The following is a 21,243-nucleotide window of genomic DNA, read 5'->3' as shown; positions in this document are numbered from 1 at the left end:
AAGAGATATGTTTGCTTTGTGTGATGAACAGATTTAATTGACACCTTAAACTGATCAGCAAACAAGAACAGAAGCTCATCCATACGTGCTTGACAAGCAAAAACAAACCGTATTGGCTCTTGCAGACATGCAACAATGAATCTAACTGGCTCTTATGCATCAAGCAAGCACAATTGAGCTTCAGCGATAAAATTTGATTACCTTTGTTCACTGATCAATGTGTATATGTGGGAAAAAACATTCAAGTTTTATATCAATTGTTGGGGAACGAGGACATAAAGATAAACAGAAATTGGATGGGGAAAACAGCTGGGATTTAACATTAAAATTGCTTAGGCTATTTTTTTCTTAAGGTTCTTGAGTTCACCAATACAGGTTTCTATTTTACTGAGCATTTTAATAATTAATTTACTTAGTCTCATATCCAAACCCTTAAGACTTTTGTTCATCTCTACACAAACTAAGACATTTTTGTCAAATCTTTTTGTTAGACTTTTTTCCGTTAAAAGTTTGATGGTTTTGAGAATATCCTTTGGTTTAATACAGTTTGGTTTAATGGTCTCATACAGACACATTGCTTTGATGAATGGATTTAATTGAGACATAAACTATCCAATTTAGGCTTATTCTGATTACATACAAGCTATGTTTTTTTGTTTTTTTTTTCTCACGAGTACCATTCACACCAGCTGTTCTCACATAAATCCAACAGAGGACACAGTCGATTGACTGATTTAGTGACTGACCAACTGACTAATTCCCCCAAACCTCCCCCTTCCCTAAACCCAACCAATATTGTTTTAAAAAGAACCAATTGACCCGTCCACCCCCTTCCCTAAACCCAACCACAGTGTTTTAAAAAGCAATCCATAAAAGTCCACTGATTTTTTTCTTACCAGGTTTTCAGATTTTACCACATTCTCACTCTGTTATTTACTTGTTCATTTGATTCTTTTTACCTTTTGTTTTTGTCTTAACTGCTTTCTGGAACCGTTCTTCACTGGACTCAAACACTGTTCTCTCTCTCAGCTCCACTCTGCGTCCCAAGTCCACCGACGTACATGACGAACTGGATAAACTGTTAACATTGAGAAAGCAATACATAAATAACTTATATACATTTGCGCTCTCCAGAAATGTATATAAAGCTATGTTTTCAAAATAAGCCTATGTTGAAATTATCAGCAAACAAAAACCAGAAGCCCAACCATACCTGCTTGACACACATAAATAAACCTTATTGGCTTTTGCAAACATGCAAGAATGAATCAAATTGGTTCTCATGCATCAAGCAAGCAGTTGAGTTTCACTGTCCAATTTTAACCCTTTTGTTCACTGTTTGGTGCTTTAAAAAGCCTACAGATTAAATCCATTCATCAAATAAAGTGATACTGTCTATGTTGAAGACTCTTGAAAACAGTTTCTGATTCAATATTTTAAAGCTACTGTTGTGTGAGTGAACATACTTGCATTGGACAGACAAAAAATCCAATAAATAAGCTTCAAATGAGTAAACATTGACAAAAAATTAATTTATAATTGAACCATGACCTACTTTTTGTTAAAGGTTTTTAGCAGAAATTACTTAAAATTAAACTTTATTCCATTACCTTTTCAAATTAGCCCATATACTTTGTAAAAAGACTTTATCATGCGGGTCTGCAACTTCTTTTGGCTTCATTCGGTTGACAAACAAATCCTGCAACATCACCAAAAATCATTTCAGTTACTTAACATTTCCTCGATCCCTTTTACAATCTTAACCACATAAGGGACCCATAACACCAAACATTAATTTAATGGCTTTGCTTATTCCTCCAAGGAACCCATCAATTACAACACCTTTTACACTGCATTTTGGACTCAACTTTCCAATTTAGCATTGGGGCACCTCTCTAAAAGGAGGCATTTTTAACTTTTGACAAATAAACAATGGCGCCCTGTGAGCCTGCTGCGCTAACCACCGCTCATCAGGCCTGAATTAAATGAGGAGAAAAGTGCTCAGGTCCACACCGTTTTAAGCACGGGAAGCACACATTTCACACAGTTGCCTTTGTGTGTAATATATTGTATCATGGCCATCCTGCTGGGCGTATTTCATATAGATAATGACGAAGGCAATGTGGATATCTACTTGAACGAGTGGGTTAGCTAATTAAGATTATAGCTACTCACAGAAGTGTCTCAGTACAGTTTGCGCCCAGCAAGACACTGCCTTCGTTGCAGGAAAAGCAGCACCATTTAAACAACAGGGTCCACATCACCTGGAGAGCAATTGATACCAATTATACCATATCATAAAGTAACCCAATTTAATAGTCAGGGAACCAACATGGGGCATTTGGGCTCATTTCAGAGACAGCAGCAAAAGGATTAATTTCTTGTCAGGGAGCTGTCATTGTGTCGCCGGATTCCAAACCTAAAGATGTGACTGTCACAAATAAGGCAGGAGATGAGAGCAATTAAGCACGACCTGGCGCCAAGGAAATTAAAGGGCGGTAATTAAGTGCGTTATTGTCTTTAGCCTTGCTATTTTAGTTTTAGTGGAGCTAAAGAGGATTTTGAAAGATGAACATTTTGGGTAATGATCTATTCAACTGAGGTGAAAATATTATTAAATATGAGCACTATCAAGAGTAATTTAGGGGAGGCTGATTTTTCAACCTCCTTTTTTATTATCAATTAAAAATAAAATAATTAAAATATTTTAATATTTTTAAATAAAGATAACACATGAAAAATATGCATCTACGATAATACACACACAAACCTAGCTTTTTATATATATTAGGGTTGCACGATATTGGAAAAATTCGACGTTGCAATATTTTTGTTTTTTAGCAATATATATTGCGATATAAATACAATTTCACCAGATGACTTAAACAGCTCTATTACTTTAGATTGATTGGGATGATTTTGTATGGGACTGAAATATATTTTATAAATATAATAAACAAACTACAGTCATAAATAAACACAATGGAGCAAATGTTAAAGTGAAACAAACAGTGCTTTATGGTTTTTCTAACAGTATTTGGGTAAAGAAATGTATTAATCAAATGTAAAAATTGCAGTCTTTTTTATATAATTATTTCAATACAATGTGTCTTTATTAAATTTATATATGCTCTTTTTGTTCTTATAAAATGCTTTAAACTCTTAAAATGCCATAATAATTTCACACAATAGTGGTTAAATTATGCGTCTCCACAAATCTGCATGTATTTTGACCTGTGGATTTTAGTCAACTATAATCCCAACTCAACATTGCATATATTTGTGGTGTGACTATTGCGGATGCACACATTGCAAATTGCATCAAGCATATATCGATGCTCAAACAATATATTGTGCAGCCAGGGGCGGATTTATGTACTCAAAAATATTATACAATTTTTTTCTTTAGAGTTTAAAACAAAAACAGAGTTTGTCAGAAACATTTTTATATTCACATTTACACTTAGTGTATTCAATTATGTATATATTATGTGTGTGTGTGTGTGTGTGTGTGTGTGTGTGTGTGTGTGTGTGTGTGTGTGTGTGTGTGTGTGTGTGTGTGTGTGTGTGTGTGTATATATATATATATACACACATAATTGAATACACTAAGTGTAAATGTGAATATAAAAATATTTCTGACAAATTCTGTTTTTATTTTAAACTCAAAAGAAAAAATTTGTATAATATTTTTGATTACATAAATGCAGCATTGTTGGAACTAAATCAATTAAATAATTAAAGACAAACATATCATTATTTTATTTTAACACACAAATATTTTTTAAGTAAAAGATGGGTTAAAATGTTCCATAGTCGTTCAGTTACAAATCTATTTACATACCAAGATTATATAATACTTTTAACTGAATGGTTTGGAAGATGGTGGCAAAGTATAATGATTTTATTAATTACTAGTACTTTTAATTAGCGTTTGATGACACTTTGGTCACACAATATTTTGATGGCTGTTTGTTGAATTTAAATTACTTTGCTTCTTACTTAGATTATAAGTAAGCTGTTAGGTTGGGGTTAGGGTTAGTTTAAGTTGATATGTACTTGCAAAGTTTCTTAAAGTCAGTTAAAAGTCTATTGTAGGAGCAGTATCAACAAATATTAGCAGACAGTCTACTAATACTCAAATGGACTATCAAAATAAAGTGTTACCCACACTTTTTCTAAATATTCCTGACAGGATTATTGGGATATTGTCTATCCACTGTATTGGATTTCTTCCTTAAATCACTGAAAAAAAAATCATAAAAGCCATTATAAAATGGTCCTAGAAATAGGCTTTTAAAGATATTATGCGTTAGAACTGTATATGCTTATTTCTGGAACCCTTAAAAATACAAGACTGACTTAAAGTTTTAAAAGTGTTATTTTTGTCCAATTAAATCCTATTTTAACTGATTAAAAATGCCACAATAACCATATAAAAACGAAAATATTGACCACAATTCTTTAGCACACTCAAATGAAACCGGCTCCATTGTGAACGCCATAATCCGCTCTTAATCTGGATCAGGGATTCCAGTGTGTTTTTTTTACCCCTCTCCTGAGGCAGCGGTTGCCGCTCATCCCGTGCCATTGTGTACGCGCCGGCCTCCTTAACGTTTTAGCAGGGCTTTGACTGGTTGAACTTTGATCTGATGTCTTCATTGAGCAGAACTGCAGGTTACCCATTCAACATGCAAATCCTTTACCAGGAGCCTATAGGCACTTTGTAAAAGAGAGAGAGAGCGAGAGAAAGAGAGAGAGAGAGAGAGAGAGAGAGAGGAGGGAAAAAACAGGGTGAGAGTAAGAGAGTGTCCTGAAATAAGGGGGGAACTTGTGTGAAGTTGAAACACTCTGCACGCCCCTCTTTCACACACACACACACATATATATACACACTCGCTCTCTAATCCACATTGCAATATGGATTAAGGTAGGGGATAACCTTTTCTTAACGTGCAAGAAAGAGTACAGCAAGGACAAGCCCGGGGTGGGCGGTTGGGGATCTTCTCATAATAAAGCAGTGCGGTATAAAAGCACGCTCTGTGTCAGGCGCTCATGAATGGGCCTCAATGAAGCCCCATTCCCAGGCCTGGTGGGGAGGCTTGCCAAAGCCTACCTAGAGCCAACTAAGCGTGAGTAATCCGTCCACGCTCAATGGACGGGGTGAGCCCCATTCAACACTCTCAGAAGTTTAAGAGTTGATCAATTTATTATCTGTGGCGATGAGGGTCACCTTCTTAAAGCCCCGACTGACATAAAAAAAAAAGAAAGAAAAAGAAAGGGGGTCTCTGAGTTTTCCAAGGCAAAGCGCTGCATAACCGAGTCCCTCTAATTGCGATACTAATGTGCTCGAAACCTCTGATTTGAAATGAACCAAGGCAGAAAACCGATTTCATGCTGTGACAGTTTATATATTGCCGCCGGTAGACAAACGGCCCATTGAATAGGAACTGTACCTTCTAATTTTGTTTCCGGGGGAGAGAAAATAATGGCTTTGTTACGTAGGTAGAGAAAATTGGGCATAAAATCATTCTTTTTTTAATCCTTAAAGGTCTGATGTGATGTTTTTAGACTGGAATTAGATAAAATGGGAGAAAATAAAAAAAGCAAATTCGAGTAATTACGCCCGGCTTTGTGTCTTTAACGGCTTGTAATGACAAGTGAGTTAACAGAACAGTGCAGAAAAAAATAAACTCTGCAAGTCAAACAAGCTTTGTTGGCTGAGGATCACACCCACTCCAGCGGCCACAAAGGGTGCAGTGGTTTGGGACAAATCTCAAGTGCTTTCCACACACACAAACACACGCTTTTCTTAGCACGTGGATAAACTGTTTTGTTTGCTCGTAACACAATAGACATTGTTAAATGGCACAGGACAGCAAACAAACGAAAATTGACAAGCAAAGCGAAGATGTCCTTTTACAAACGAAACAGGTGTAATGGGGTGCAGCTCAATCAGCTCCCTAGTTCAGTAGTCAGTACACAAGCTAGGGGGTCAGCTAAATAGTTTAATTTAGCTGAAATGTTTGCACTATTGGAAATTAACAAAGTAGATTGGATGGTGATGTGGGTAGGTCATGTGAACATGACAATATGGCGGATGTAGTGTGGACATTTTCGTTTTGGTATTAGATCAACAACAAAAAACAAAGCTTTTTGAAAATGCTAATCAAAGTGGATTCATTTAAAAATGCTGTGCTTGTTGTTGTGTGGACGGTGTAAACACATCAAGTGCTTTACACACACTCACACACACAATTCTAAGCACTTGTATAAACTGTTTAATTTGCCGAGTTCACAATAGACATTATTTTTAAATTAAATGCCACAGGAAAGCAAACAAATGAAGCTGACAAGCAAAGAAGAAGAAGTGTGGTATTTATGTGCTGGATTCTGCAACAGACAAAGCAAGTGTTATGGGGTGCATCTCAATCAGCTCACTAGTTCAATAGTCAGTGAGCTAGCTAGGAAGAACGCCTCACATCAAGAAAGTTGCAGGTTTGAGTTCCGACGGGGCCAGTTGGCATTTCTGTGTGGAGTTTGCATGTTCTCTGTTCTCCCAGTGTTCGTGTGGGTTTTCTCCGGATGCTTCAGTTTCTCCACAGTCCAAAGACATGTCGTATTTTTATGAATTGAATATAATACTACAGTAAATTGGCTGTAGTGTATGAGTGTGTGTGAATGTGAGAGTGTATGGGTGTTTCCCAGTTCCAGGTTGTGGCTGGAAGGGCATCCAATGTGTAAAATATATGCCATAGTTTGTTCCGCTTAGCCGAAGGAAAATATATGAATAAATGATTGAATATATCTGTTAAACATCATCTGGGAAATATTTAAAAGAGAAAAAAAAATGTAAAGTAAGGCTAATAATTCAACTGACAACTGATAATTCAACTGTGCATATATATATATATATATATATATATATATATATATATATATATATATATATATATATATATATATATATATATATATATATATATATATATATATTACTTATAACTTTATTAAACATACTTTTAACCAGCAAGTTTTTTTCATCAAAAATGACACAAAAGATAAGACAATGTAAGAGGCATTGTTGTGAAGAAAAGAAATTCTCAGCTGCAAGTCCTAATTTGCCAGGGGTGTGAAAAATTTCGAAGTTGTTTGCATTTCCTTATTTGTATTTTCTAATAAAAATCTCTGTCTGGAAACTCATTACATTCAACTAAAAAACAATCCAAGACTACTTTTTAAAACAAAATATCCATTGAGGGAAATTATGTAGTTGAATTAATTATGTTTTTTTACATTTCTTTGTCTTTTAAAATTTCAAAGACAGCATTTTTGTATCCTAAATAAACACAGTCAAAAAACATTCACATAGAACACACAGAAACATCAAAAAAGCAAAGTGGTTCAATATTGTGAAAATAAAGGCATAAAATGTTTTTTTTTTATTACTTTATACTATGATAACATTTTGCTATATGAAGAAAAATGTAAACTTTTAAATAAAATTTAAAATAGAAAAGAATACAATACCAAAAAAATGCACAGTTCAAAACTAAATATTAGAAATAGGTACCTATTTCCATTTCAGATTAAAGATTTGTTACATGCCTAGACCTAGACACAAAAAAGCCTCCAAAACTGAAGAACCATTCAACAGTCTCTGCAGTGTTTACAGGATCAAACCGCTTGTTGTTCCAAAATGAGACGCATCCACAGTTTAACAAGTGAGACATTACTGTGTTTTCTTGCTTGGCAAAGCAACCATCGCTGCCTCGGATCACGTGTTCATGGCCCTGTGTTTGACAGAGGTCACTGCCAACCCACAACAAGCCACCACCTCATTACCCAAACTAAATAACTTGATTCTCTCTATTAAAATCATGTGACAAATATGCTACATATTCGCATGGACGCTGCTCAAAAGTGAGGCCCCGATTACAGGCCGAGAGCGGAAAAGATTGTTTCATCGCCATTCTCACACTCAATTGACTGTGTGTTTATGTGTGTCTCTCTGTGTGTGTGTGTCCTGGAGTCATTATGTGCAATTCAGGCAAGCACGTGGATGGATGTGTGTACCGAGCTTTCAATCATGTTTATGAGGGGCTGTTGGTGCATATGCGTGTCTGTTTGACTCTCAGCGGCTGTTCCCTCTGCAGTCAATTTATCTTAATGTGAACTGAATGTGCTAACAACTCCAGAGCCATCAGACATCATTTCATATCAATCATCCGCTATCAGCTATACACTGATCTGCTACGGCAAGCTCTCATAGTGCATACGGCAACAGGCAGTTATGAAATTTATGTTGGAAGTACGTCATTGAGGAGTGTTACTACAGTACTGTATGTGTTCAACTTTGACAGCTAGCTTGTTCGTAAAGCCTTTAGTTACACAATTAAGCACTGATGTGGATAATATAAAAAAAAATAGTAAAAAACAAACATTTTAAATAAATAAATAAATACAACAATAAGATAATGATCCAATGATTTGGATCATTCTCTGTAAATCCTAGAGATGGTTGTGCGTGAAAATCCCAGTATATCAGCAGTTTCTGAAATACTCAGACCCAGCCCGTCTGGCACCAACAACCATGTCAAGTTTAAAGTAACTTAAATCACCTTTCGTCCCCATTCTGATGCTTAGTTTGAACTGCAGCAGATTGTCTTAACTATGTTTACATGCCTAAATGCATTGAGTTGCTGCCATGTGATTGGCTGATTAGAAATTTGCAATAACAAGCAGTTGGACAGCTGTACCTAATAAAGCAACCAGTGAGGTTTTTTATTAATATATAAATTAATAATAATAATAATAATAATAATTTATTTTAATGCCCATTTAGGACAAATGGTTTGGGGAAAATAAGGAATGAACAAATGACACTTATTACAATTAATTCATCAATTAATTATTTCCAAGACCTTACATAAGACAAACAGCTTTATGAATTACTGAATAAATAATGTTTAAAGCGTAAATACAAATAAATTCTGTGATTTACAATTGGACGTTCTGGACGAAGAAGATCATTTTGAACGAATAAACAAATGGATGAAAATTACTGAACAAATTAAACTGCACAAAATAGACCAATGGTACGAAATGAAAATAGGCAAAGAAAAAAGGTATTAAATGAACAAATGCTCTCCACAATGCTACATACACATTTTGTAAAGCCGACCCCCCAGTCTGAACACTCTACTGACCAACCAACATCCAGGACCATAACCATCACAACTTATAACTAAATAATAAACCACTCAAAGCCCACAGTCTGACTTTAACACTTTTAAAAAGACATGCAAATGATATCTATTTGAGAAAAAAAAATCATCTCATACTTTGCAACCTGTAGCAAATTCTCCTCCTCCAGTCTAACACCCCCTTAACAGGGTACACGTGTGTGTGTGTGTGTGTGTGTGTGAGAGAGAGAAAAGATGTGTCAGATCCCCTGGGTCAAATCACCTTTCTAATGCAATAACAAAACAGGCCATTGTCTCGCAGATAACACCTTAAATTAGCAAAGCCACTCTTCTTAACACCAACACTTCCTGATTAGACCTGTGAGGAGCTGGGGGCCAATCGAAGAGGTTGGACCACGGGGCAATCCTTTGTGTCATCATTAAGGTAATGTGTGGGTAAAGGCTGATTTGGATCCCTGGGCTGGTCACTGTTGCAGTTTGCTGGTTATGAGTGTTTTTATTTTTTTCTGTTAGGGGAGGAGAGGAAGGTGTGAGGGGCTCAATTCACCTGTTGCTTTGGACTCTTTCGCTTGTTGACGCCTCTTGGGAAAGAGTCTCACTCTCAAGGCTAAAATCACATTGGTCTGGTCAAACTTGACAAAAGTTAGGCAATCCTTTGAGATCCATCAGTCATGGGCAGTGTTGGGGAAAGTTACTTTTCAAAGTAATGCATTATAATATTGAGTAACTCCCCAAAAAAGGAACTAGTAGCTGAAATAGTTACCTTTTATGGAAAGGAATGCATTGCGTGACTTTTGATTGACTTTTTCTTATCTGGCTGAGGCTTAATCTCTTTCAAAACTTGCAGGTTTTCTTTTTTTGAATAGAGGAGCTGTGTAACTAACAACACACTGTATAATAACAAAGTCCCTTTAAGGCAAGTCATTTCACTCAGCGGCCATCTTTGAAAAGCCTCTTGGGCAGTATGCTTGTGCATTCTGTCTAAATGGGTAAACATCAAATTCTCCAAAACTGTTTGCAAAGCTTACGATTACATAACATATTTGAAATCAACAATAAAATTTTAAAAACTGTTTCATACGTTTTGTTTAAAAATTTTGGAATCTAACAAAATCAGCATTTTTTCAGCATGCCCGAGCTAATGCGCATGCACACTAGAAAAGAACGTGATCACGGCACTAACCTTTTTTATGGCTATTCTACATAATATCATCCTCTGAAAAATGCTTTGTCAAATCATGCTGGTCTTCAGAAGTAATTAACAACTTGGTCTAGATGGCGAATCACCTCCAGAAAAAAAACAGCAAAAAACAGCAAAAAAAACTCTTTGTTTACAAGTTTGTGTGTGTTTGACTAGTTGCTGTCATGTGATGTGCAATTTACAGGACAGACTGAACCTCCCGTTTGTGTCATACAGATTACATGTATAGTTGGTTCATTAAAAGTACAGATTTAAAGCTTTATTTGGAAATATGTCTTCTGTATGCGAAGCAAGTGTTCGCTGAGATTCCAATGTGTTTGTTGACCACAAAATCTGTCGTCAATACACACGTCTATTTCAAGCTTTTCTGCCAGAGAAACATCAGTCAATATAGCCCAATATATAGTCGATATATTGAAAAACCAAATAAAGAAATAATGTAGAATAATTATCTTCTTAGCACATCCTTAGCTGAGCGATATACGTGCCGTATATACAGATTAATGAAAGTTAACAACGTGTTTGCTACTTTTGTACTTTTGTCTCAATTTTTGACATAACTTATTATTAAAAATGAAAAAAATTACACATACATTGCAGAAGTGTAACACTGTGTTCACACTTAAAGTGGTACGCATGAATAAATCGTGCTATTCGCATGTAAATAGACACATGAACATTTTAAGTTTACTCTCTTCATTCGTGCATCAAATTCCCCTCACACTAGACGCAGATTCGTGTTATGGACAGGGCTTCTGTCTGCCCGGTGGCTCTAGTTTCGCTGCTAAATGGCTAACATAGATTTTATTGAGAGAATGTGTTATTGTGCTTTATGAAGGCTAAAAAACAGTGTTGGTTCATTTGGAGCCGTGTCTGAGTCCACTAGATCCTTTCAGAGGTGCACCCAGCTCTGTGAGTTCATAAGCTCCCACAGAAACTATATCTGGATGATGAGGCTTTCAGCGGTGTTTCTGACTGAGCCGAGCCTAGTTTGATCAACTGTTGTCCGGTGTCAGTAAGAGGATTTCCCCTCAAGACACCAACAACAGGTGCTACGTCATAATCATGCCCCTACAAGAGAAAACTCCTGATTGTTTAACATCTGAATGTCCGCTGTGGTTCTGATTTTTCAACTCAAATAATTTGCCCGGTAAGTGAGTCAAACACGCAAAACAAATTAGCTCACGCCACTTCATTCTTGCAAATCGCGTCATTCATGCCACCTCATTCTTGCGTACCGCAGGATGTCTATTCACCTCTTTGCATTGACTTAACATGTAAATCAATCGCACTTGATGTTTTTTCTGTGTCTGGTGTGAACACAGCATAAGGATCGGCCACCTTGGTTTCTGTCTGTTTCTGCATTCTCTCATTGTGTGTCTGATTTAATGTGACTACATTTATTTTAATGAGTTGAATCAAAGTAATCCCCACTACATTTTTTAAAAAAGCGACTAAAATATAATTACTTAATTTTACTCAGCGTTAGGCGATGTGGTGGCGCAGTATGTAGTGCTGTCGCCTCACAGCAAGAAGGCCGTCCGTTCGAACCTCGGCTGGGTCAGTTGGCATTTCTGTGTGGAGTTTGCATGTTCTCCCCGCGTTCGTGTGGGTTTCCTCAGGGTGCTCCGGTTTCCCCCACTGTCCAAAGACATGTGGTACAGGTGAACTGGGTAGGCTAAATTGTCCGTAGTATATGAGTGTGAATGAAAGTGAATGGCTGTTTCCCAGTGATTGGATGTGGCTGAAATGCATCTGCTGCATAAAAACGTGCTGGATAAGTTGGCGGTTCATTCCGCTGTGGCAACCCCAGATTAATAAAAGGACTAAGCCGAACAAAAAATGAATGAATACTTAGCATTACTTTACTCATTACTTAGAAAAGAAAAATTATTAATTAACTCATGTTACTTGTAATGTGTTACTCCCATCACTTGTCATGGGTAACAATTATTACCCATATGGCAACTTTGTGAACTGAGTTATGAGCAGTACTAGTGGAAATTTTGACAAAAAACTTGACTACAAGACTAGGAACAACTTAAGGTCAGATGCACCAAATATGTCCCCAACATTCTTTACATCCATGGAAACCTTCGCTAACCTTCAGTGCCGCCGCATTCTGCAATGCAAAGGAATGGGAGGCCTATCAAAAACAAGCCAACATCCTGCATTGGACTGCCGCCCTCCCCATTTATATGGAAAACAAAGGTTTACGCCTTGACCCCACCCTCCATCAATCAAAATATTTACAATGGCCTCCCATCTGTCCGCTGAACTGAAGCAGCCCGGGTGCCTCTGTTCCTTTTCCCATTAATAGAGGCCTTTTCCTGGAGAGTAGTGGGTTTGTATGACCCCCTGGCTCAAGGAGGTCATTAAAACCAGCAACGTCACCGAGATGTAATGACAAGCAGAAGATGCACTTCCTTTTTTGTCATGGGATTCACTGAGTAGCTGGTGGCTTTTCATTATATCAACGGTGCACAGCTTGGTATTGCACCAAAGGCCAGATCTGGATTCAAAGACTCAGAAAAAGGGGAAGTAGCATAAAGTATGGTCTGTCATATAAAATATGATGAGAAAATGACACTAACATATGATTGTGTTTTTAAAAAAATCCACCCATTTCCTGAAGGCCAAAGTATATTTCATGTATTAAGTTTATGAGTGCCAGGATGCCATTTTACAGTCTATGGGGATGCAAAGAGTTTAACGTCTTATGACGTTGTGTGACTGCTGGATAATAAATAAATACACTACAGATTGTAACGTTTACACACATTCACAAATTACATGTAAATGCATCAGCTTTTTACAGTGTAACACTCATTACTCACTACTCTTGAGTAATTTAGAAAGGGCTACTCTTTACTCATACTTTGAGTAATATATGAACAAATATGTTTACTCGCACTACATTTTTTCAGTACTCTTTTTACCACTGAGGAAAATGTCAACATGAGTAATAATCCACACCAATGTCTCTGTGTTCTTTCATATTAGAGTTGTGTAAATGTAGCTTCATTCTTAATATTAGGTTTGATTTAGGTTGTGATGTCAGGTGACCAAAATTTAATGTCTGAGAACGTTTTTTTTATGTCAAATAACAACATCAAATGATGTTAATATTTGGTTGATTTTAGGTTGTGTTAGAAACTGACCAAAATCAACGTGGAGCCAACATCTTAAACCAACGCAATCCCACGGCAATTCAAAACTTTTTGCTTTAGTGGCTAATTCGTAAGAATTCGTACGATCTAATTCGTACAATTTAGTACGATTTGTTCAACACCCAATGAAGGTTGGGGTTAGGGGTGTGGTTGGTTGCCACACGATTTTTTTAAATCATACATTTTCGTATGACTGAACTCATTCAATTTCATACGAATTAGCCACTGAACTGATAAAACGTAAAATACTGACGATTTCTAGTGAGATCAGGCTGCTTAAACCAACCTCAAATTGACATCTTGGACTCTTTTTAGTGCTTCCAAACTGTTTTCTGCATTCATAAATCATCCACTGTCTTGAGGTAGTTTATTATGACACGATTTACCTTCTTTGTGCGATTTGATTGGACAGGAATCACAGAAGGAGTCTTCTAATCCCACTAGACAAGAAAGAATAAAGTATTGACTGCAGGTTGAAGGAAAGTAGTGAAGTAAATACAGTAGTATACAGAGACAGCACAAAAAATCTCTGAGAAAAACTACTCAATTACAGTAGCTTGAGTATTTGTAATTTGTTACTTTACACCACAGGATTTCCTGAAGAGGTATTAAATGTGTATGTCCACATGCACAAGACAAATGGGCTATAATTACATACTGCGATTAAGTCACATAATAATTTTTTATTTTTTTGTAACTACAATTTATTCTATGACAATGTATTATTTTTCTATCATGATTTCGCAAGAAACTCTATAGGCACACTGCAAAAAATATTCATAACTGAACAGTAAATTAACATTTTTATTTATGCTTTTAATTGTATTGCGATCCTTGATCTTTCCTCCAACAATTTTTGATTAAACTGTAAAACCCAAAAAGTAAAGGTAACTCAAACCGTTTGAGGAAACCGATTAGAACAAACCATTTAATTTCAAAAACAAATCCTGATGAGTACTGTGAACTTAATTCATTTAAGTAAAAGAAGCAATTTGTGCACAGTAAAAACCAACAAATAAAAAGAAGTCAACCAACTGAGCACTGTAAAACTCAATAAGTTAAGGAAACTCAAACCATTTGAGGAATCTGATTGCAACAAACCATTTGAGTAAAAAACAAAACAAATTTTAATGAGTACTCTGAACTTACTCTATTTAAGTTCAAGTAATGACATTTAATTAACTAATAACTGAGTTTTTAAATGAGCAGAATTAACTTTCGGTCAATTTTGAGTTAACTACACTCATTTCATTTGATAAAGTTGACTGATGGGTTTCACAGTGTAGTAAACAATTACTTACAATTACATTTTTAATAGTTTGGGGTGATATATTTCTTGGGTTGATTTTGTAAGTACAAAAAGTACTTTTATTTTACTGAATTCTCTCTCTTCATAATTTATTATACAACATATTGTTTTAAACTAGTCAATAAAAGTCTGTTAAACTGCACTGACTTTTCAATATTAAAAGTCAACAGAGCAGAGGTCAACATCCCATAATGCAATTCAAAACCATTAAAAAAAATTCAAAACCATTTCAAAAAAATTGTGTATCAAAAAATACAGAAACTGTTAATTAACAGAATCTTTTTACACTGCATATTCATATGCGATCCTGCAGTTCATCTTATATCCTGCTCACACTGATGATTTTAGCCACAATTAGATAAATAGATAAATTTGGGAAATCCTAAAAGTTTCCTGAAATCCTAGGCTAAAATCTGTGGTCTTTAATCATTGATTTGACATGTTCACAGACAGCTGCTTGATGCCCCTTGTGATTAGATTTCCCCTCCAATGAAGTTCTGGCAGTATCAGAAGAGTTTAGACACTTTTTTGCAGTGTGACAACAGCTGCGAAGAGTGTCAATCCAAGAACCAATAGGAGTGCAGAATCTGATGATGCAATTCATGCAACAATTCAAAAGACCGCGGGGAAATGTCAAAAGTTTTTTTTTCCTGATTTTATTATTGAGGTGTGCTGTGAGCAAAATTGCCTCTTCAGATTGTTTATGTTTGCTGAGAGGAATCATTTCAGAAAGCGGGGTGGTGAAAGTGTCACGTGTGGATGACGTCAAACTCAGGGGCAGTTTTCTTCCATGTTTGGTGCATCTTTATTGTCGTTCAGTCTGACATTTTGATGGCTGAGATCTTACAGTGTGACATGGAGCCATGTTTGTGCAGTCTGACATGCTACAATTGTTCAGGATTAAAAAATAAAAAATAAAAACGCAGTGTGAGCCGGCCTTTAGTTGTTTTGTTTTTTACTCCTGCTGTTCAAGTCTGAACATATACATAAGCACATGTATGATATCACAAAACTGTCTGTCAAAGCTCACTTTTGCAGATTGAACATGCTAAATATGTGCCTGTCTGGTCATGGAATGCCTGAGAAATGACAGTACAAAATAGTTATTGTCCGCATTTGTTGGTGCACTTTGGAAAAAAAAAATGTCGCAAATCAAACAATCTTGTTGTCACAAAAGTTGCCTAGAAATGTAACTGCAATTCTATGATAAGCTTTGTGTGGAACGTTTTTGTTTTTCCTGACAGACTGGAAATACAGCTATTGCTCATGTACTTCAGCATGAAACATGATCAGTTCCACAAGAGCTTGTGTTCTTTCTCCCCCTTCAGCCTTTCAAATAACAGAATCGGTTACAGTAAAATTATATTTTGATATGCTATGAATGTTTCTTTTCATTTCCAGCCCCAAACCCATTTGGATTCGGCCTAAAAACAAAAGGCACTGTCTGCCTGAACATCGCTTTGCCCTCAGACTTGCTGATTGTTCAACTATCTGCCACTCAATGATAAAAGTGCCACCCAAAAGCATGGCTTCCCTGTTTCTCCCTCCATCCCGCCTTTGTCTCCAAAATGGTGTAATTTCAGAGATTGAAGTCCTCTCCGGTGCCTTCATTCCCCTGCTCTGACAACAATAGGACCCAAGTGCTTTCAGGAATGATGGATAAATTACTAGGTAGTAAAATATTATATCTAAGGTAGGTGATGGGTCCTTTTCTGCAGGGCTTGTCTCCATCAGTCTCATGGCACTGAAGGTAATTATAGTCTGTTGGATTGTCTCTCTCTCTGCATGGGAGAGAGCTCCGCTGTTTGTCATGAACTCATCTCGCCGAGCGATAGGACAGTAATGGTTCGAATTAACATCTGTTGCCTGCCTGGCATTGTGAAAGGCAGTGACAGCTCCACCACTGACCTTTTCTGATTATTGACCAAAAAAAAAAAAAGCGAATAATTAGCTTCCCTCCCACAAGCCAATAGCGTAAATTACAATGTATATTGTATGTTTGAGTGAAGGATTGTCAATGGACTCAGATGTGTGGTTTATGGTGTCATTTCACTGCATTTATTTGGTCATTTAAAGGCGGTGGGTAAAACCTGTCATTTGGTGGTGGACTCGCAGTACAATGTTGTAGAATGGTCAATGATGTGGTCTAGTACAGGGATTCCCAAACTTTTTTTATTCCGGGACCCACCTAGGCAAGTAATTCAATCCCAAGACCCACCATATTATTTTAATATGAAAAAAATGGGTAAAAAAAAAAATGTACCCATTCAAAGCATTAAAAAATATATGATGTGTGGCTTTTTGGATTTTGTGATTTGATATGCACAAGATGAGGCTTGAATTGCTTTTTGTGAGATGCTTTATCTTTGATCATTTTATTGTTGAAAAAGATACTCTTATTTTTTTTTTAAAAAGAGAATATGATCAACCTTTGATCAAGCCCTTTCACATTGCAGTAAATTCCACTGCTAGTGTATAGTCATAAGAAACTAAATAGCTTTTAGATCGACTACTACAAACTGGGGAAACGTCAGATAAATATGCCACTGCAATTAACATTATAGCTGAATAGATCTAATATTTACACATTTGCTTGAGGAAGGAATGATGGGGGTAGTTACATTACTTTTACTATTTTCCATAACATCTATGCCCTTCCATAACATTAGGTGACGTTAAAACTAACAGATAGCACTATAGCTATTTATTGATTAGCAATCTGTCAACGTTGGGATTTTAAAAATATGGGACAACAAATAGCTTCAAATGATAGAATACATAGCAAACATTAGAAAATATTGACAATAAAATATAAGGTTTAGCCTATTAAAATCATTGGCCTATACAGAAATTAAACAAAGCTATAAAATCTACTTAACTTTTAATTGTATTTGCATATTGATTAAAGTTATAGTTATTTAGTGAAGAGCAGCAAATTAATTTTGTGTTTTGTTTGATAACAGAGGTGTTAATGTAAGACTGCACAGATCTATAATGAAGCAATCTACTACTTTAGTAACTGTTTGTGCTCATTTAAGAGAAAATTAGTAGTGTTTAAAATAAAACCCGCAGGACGGAGCAAAAAAGAAAAAAAAAAAGGCACTTTTCCGACGGTCCCTTACTGAGAGCTCCGCTCAGCGCGAGCTCTACCGGCTAAACGCAGATTGCGAGGGCTCAAATGGAGCAGTGCTCGTAATGAGAAAAAGACAGCTGTGAAACATAACCAGCTTTGTCTTTTTGTAGGAAACACACTTTAGATAATTTTAGGGTAAGAGGTTTTTGAGTTATTGCCGTCAATCGTACTGGTTTGATTCACCGCAATGTAAATATGGCGGCAGCAATGTGACGTTGCACGACCCACCTTTGTTCACTGTGCGACCCACTAGTGTGTCGTGACCCACAGTTTGAAAATCCCTGGTCTAGTATGTCAAAGACTGATTAGATCATCTAAATGGCATTTAAACATTTTAATACAGTACCATACCTTATAAAAGCACATAAAACGTACATTTAATGATGTCTCGATCAGTTTTTTTTGCCATCGAGTCTGAGTAATTTGATTTTTAGTATCGATACCAAAACCTGATCCGATACTTCTATAGTACATAAAAAAAAAAAAACTAAGAAGAGCGAAGAAACAAATCCAGGATGTTCCTTATTTTCATTTAATTCACCTTATTTTAACATTCAACAACTTTGTTAACAAACAGAGCACTTCTGTGAGGTAGCTTCAATAATCAAGCAATAAATAATATAAATTCTTTACTTTTGGACTTGCAATGCAACAGTAAATATAAAAAAAATATGAAATATAAAAACTAATAGCACCTCAACTTAAAATACCCAACAGGCAATCCCAAGTTTACTTATCTCACAGTTTGCTATGGCAATGTTGTCGTCATCAACTTTAAAATATCTCCAGACCACAGACATACTCGCACTTTCCGCTTCAAGCTGCTTCCGTGTTATACTTTGCCGACCTTTAACCAATGTCGCCTCTGCAACAAAGTGATGTCATGCCGCATACATTGTTTCTGTTTCTGTGTGAAGTCATGAAAGAGGTCTAACTCTGTGCCATTGCATAACAATAAATGTGTTACAAATAATGAGAATTTTATATTAATATTTATTGGAGTCCTGATTGGGAGGTAACATCTCTTGAGTCTGCATAATCAGGTCCAATTTCCGATCACGTAATCAGATCTGGACATCTCTACTTACATAAAAAGGTCCTTTAAATACTAGTACATACAAGAATGATTGAGGTAAACCGATGGAATTTTCTTTCTTTAAATATAAAAAGAGCTACACTGTGCCTCTTATAATGGAAGTGAATGGGGCCAACTGGTAAAAATATTAAAATATTTATTATATAAGTCTTATGCACTGATGTGTAAATTGTTTTTTTTTTTTCCAAGCGTAATAAACAGCAAAATAGTCTTTGTACTTGTTTTGAAATAGTTGTGGACATCTTTTAAATCCCTTTACTCAAGTGCTCATTAATGTTTTTGTTGTCTTCAGTAGTTTGTTGTTCTTGTTTCATCTCTTCCTTTTCATTTAAAACTGTGCAAAAATGCTTCGATTTAGTGTTGACTTTTAGTGCAACAAAAATGTGCAAGCTGTGTAGGTCTTGAAAACGTACAATATATAGTCTGAATTTTGTCATCAAAAATTTGATTGCGCTGTTTAAATTTCAGCCTTTTCCAAACTCCCTGCAAGAGCTTGCATTCAATTCACCTCAGAAACAACTTGACCCTCTGACAACCAAATAATCACAGGAAAGTTGAGTAACGAAGGCAGTACAGTGGGCGAATATCTTCAGCCTCACCCATAAACTCAAAGCTGAGTAAGGCAAAGACGAGAGATTCCACCGCTCTTCAATTTGTCCTCCCAAGGATTGTCTTTTATTGATGGCTTTCTAGGTCAGCGACCCTCCGTGCTGTTCAAAGGATCTAAGAGGCACCCAGATGGGCCCTCTCAAGATGGAGCCTATTGTAGCAGACTTTCTATAGTGTCTTACAAATGAAATGCGTAGGAGCCATTAGCCCAGAGTGGATTGTTTTAGGGGGTGGGTGTCCCTCTCATGGGGGGTAATGATGACAGTCTGGGCCACAGATCAGTCATCAAAACAATTGGGTTTCGAGCCTTTTCTTTTGACGAGAGGCTTTCGCTTTACTCTCTCTCATTGCTCTTAACTGGGAATAAACTCCCGACTGTTTGACAATAAAGAGCCAAGAAGCTGCAAGTAATGAATGCTCCGAGCTGTTGGTTTTACAGCACAAGATACAGCGCAATAAAAGTTAGATTGATTCTATTTAGCTATTATTAGAACTGGTGTAGTAAAATCTGATAAAACATGTCAACATGATATGATTAAATCTTTGTGGGGTCATGACAGCAGCAGGTGAGATACTTACTGTTGTCTTAAAGGATTGGAAAGGCAGGTGTCAACTTTCTACCCTGCTCAAACCCAGCACTGTTTAAACTCTCAGAAAACCCTGTGTGAGTTTAGTAGATAAGCATTGGGTGACACCGGCATCACCTTATTAAATTAGGCCGTTTGTGCAGGGAGCCACTAGAGCATTTGCCTTCAGCGCTGGGTTCTCACCTGTTGACAGATGGGACAGACATGCAGGTTTACCTCTGAGGAAATTAGACCAGGAAACCAATTCGAATGCCAGCTGTTTTTCTATGCAATTTGGAGTACAAGTAGTTGTTCAATTAAGTCTAGCGTGCTTTAGGAGGAGAAAGATAAAGTAAAGGCAAAAAAATAAATAAAAAAAGAAAATGATTTTTTTTTCTAAGAACTAAGGCTAATTAAAAATAGCTATTGTCAAATTAAAGCCAACTTAATTGAATTCCAAATTCAATCTATTATTCCATCCCAGTCTTTCTAAAATGTCTTATTTATAAACAAGTGGCTCAAAGCTTTGAATGAAACATTCAAGAAGATTCTCAAACTCAGGAGTTTGATTATTCTTCATCGCCAGCTCATTAAATCAAAATCAGCATTACTGTTGCTGGGTACATAATTAATTATAATGCATGTTTACATAACAACAAAGTATAATAAAACTGAAAAGATTTGCATACAGATGACAAATGATCAGTGTTGGGAGTAATGCGTTACAAAAGTAATGTATTACAGTAATGTATTACATTTTCCTGTAACACAGTAGTGTAAGGCATTGCTAATACATTTTCAGTAAAATTAAAACATTAACAAATAAAAAATACCGCAGTTCTATTTCCTGTTCGTGGCTAATGAATATATGTGCATGTTGTCATGAATCTCCCTCTGGCAATGGGACCTTTTTACTTTGAACGCGGAATGATTTCAGCTTCTGAGCTCAAGGT

General features: G+C 36.3%; 1 protein-coding gene across 50 annotated transcripts in view; it reads right to left on the bottom strand.

Moving 5' to 3' along the window:
- dnajc24 (DnaJ (Hsp40) homolog, subfamily C, member 24) overlaps positions 1-21,243 on the bottom strand; it is a 276,223-nt gene that overhangs the window by 213,276 nt on the left and 41,704 nt on the right. For 16 of the 50 annotated variants that reach the window (XM_073941897.1, XM_073941901.1, XM_073941894.1 and 13 more), the window contains 3 exons: positions 4,552-4,722; positions 1,611-1,699; positions 960-1,078 (listed from right to left, as the gene is read on the bottom strand). In XM_073941897.1, coding sequence (XP_073797998.1) covers positions 4,703-4,722 — 20 coding nt within the window. In that variant the 3' untranslated portion in view covers positions 960-1,078; positions 1,611-1,699; positions 4,552-4,702. Of the gene's footprint in view, positions 1-959; positions 1,079-1,610; positions 1,700-4,551; positions 4,733-13,963; positions 14,018-21,243 lie in introns of those variants that run through there. The other 34 variants (XM_073941886.1, XM_073941887.1, XM_073941862.1 and 31 more) reach the window with 7 other exon arrangements.

Source organism: Danio rerio, chromosome 25 (assembly GCF_049306965.1).
Source record: "Danio rerio strain Tuebingen ecotype United States chromosome 25, GRCz12tu, whole genome shotgun sequence".
In the NCBI taxonomy this organism is placed as follows: Eukaryota; Metazoa; Chordata; class Actinopteri; order Cypriniformes; family Danionidae; genus Danio; species Danio rerio.
The sequence above is the reverse complement of the archived record's forward strand: the minus strand, read 5'-3'. Positions and strand labels throughout refer to the sequence as shown.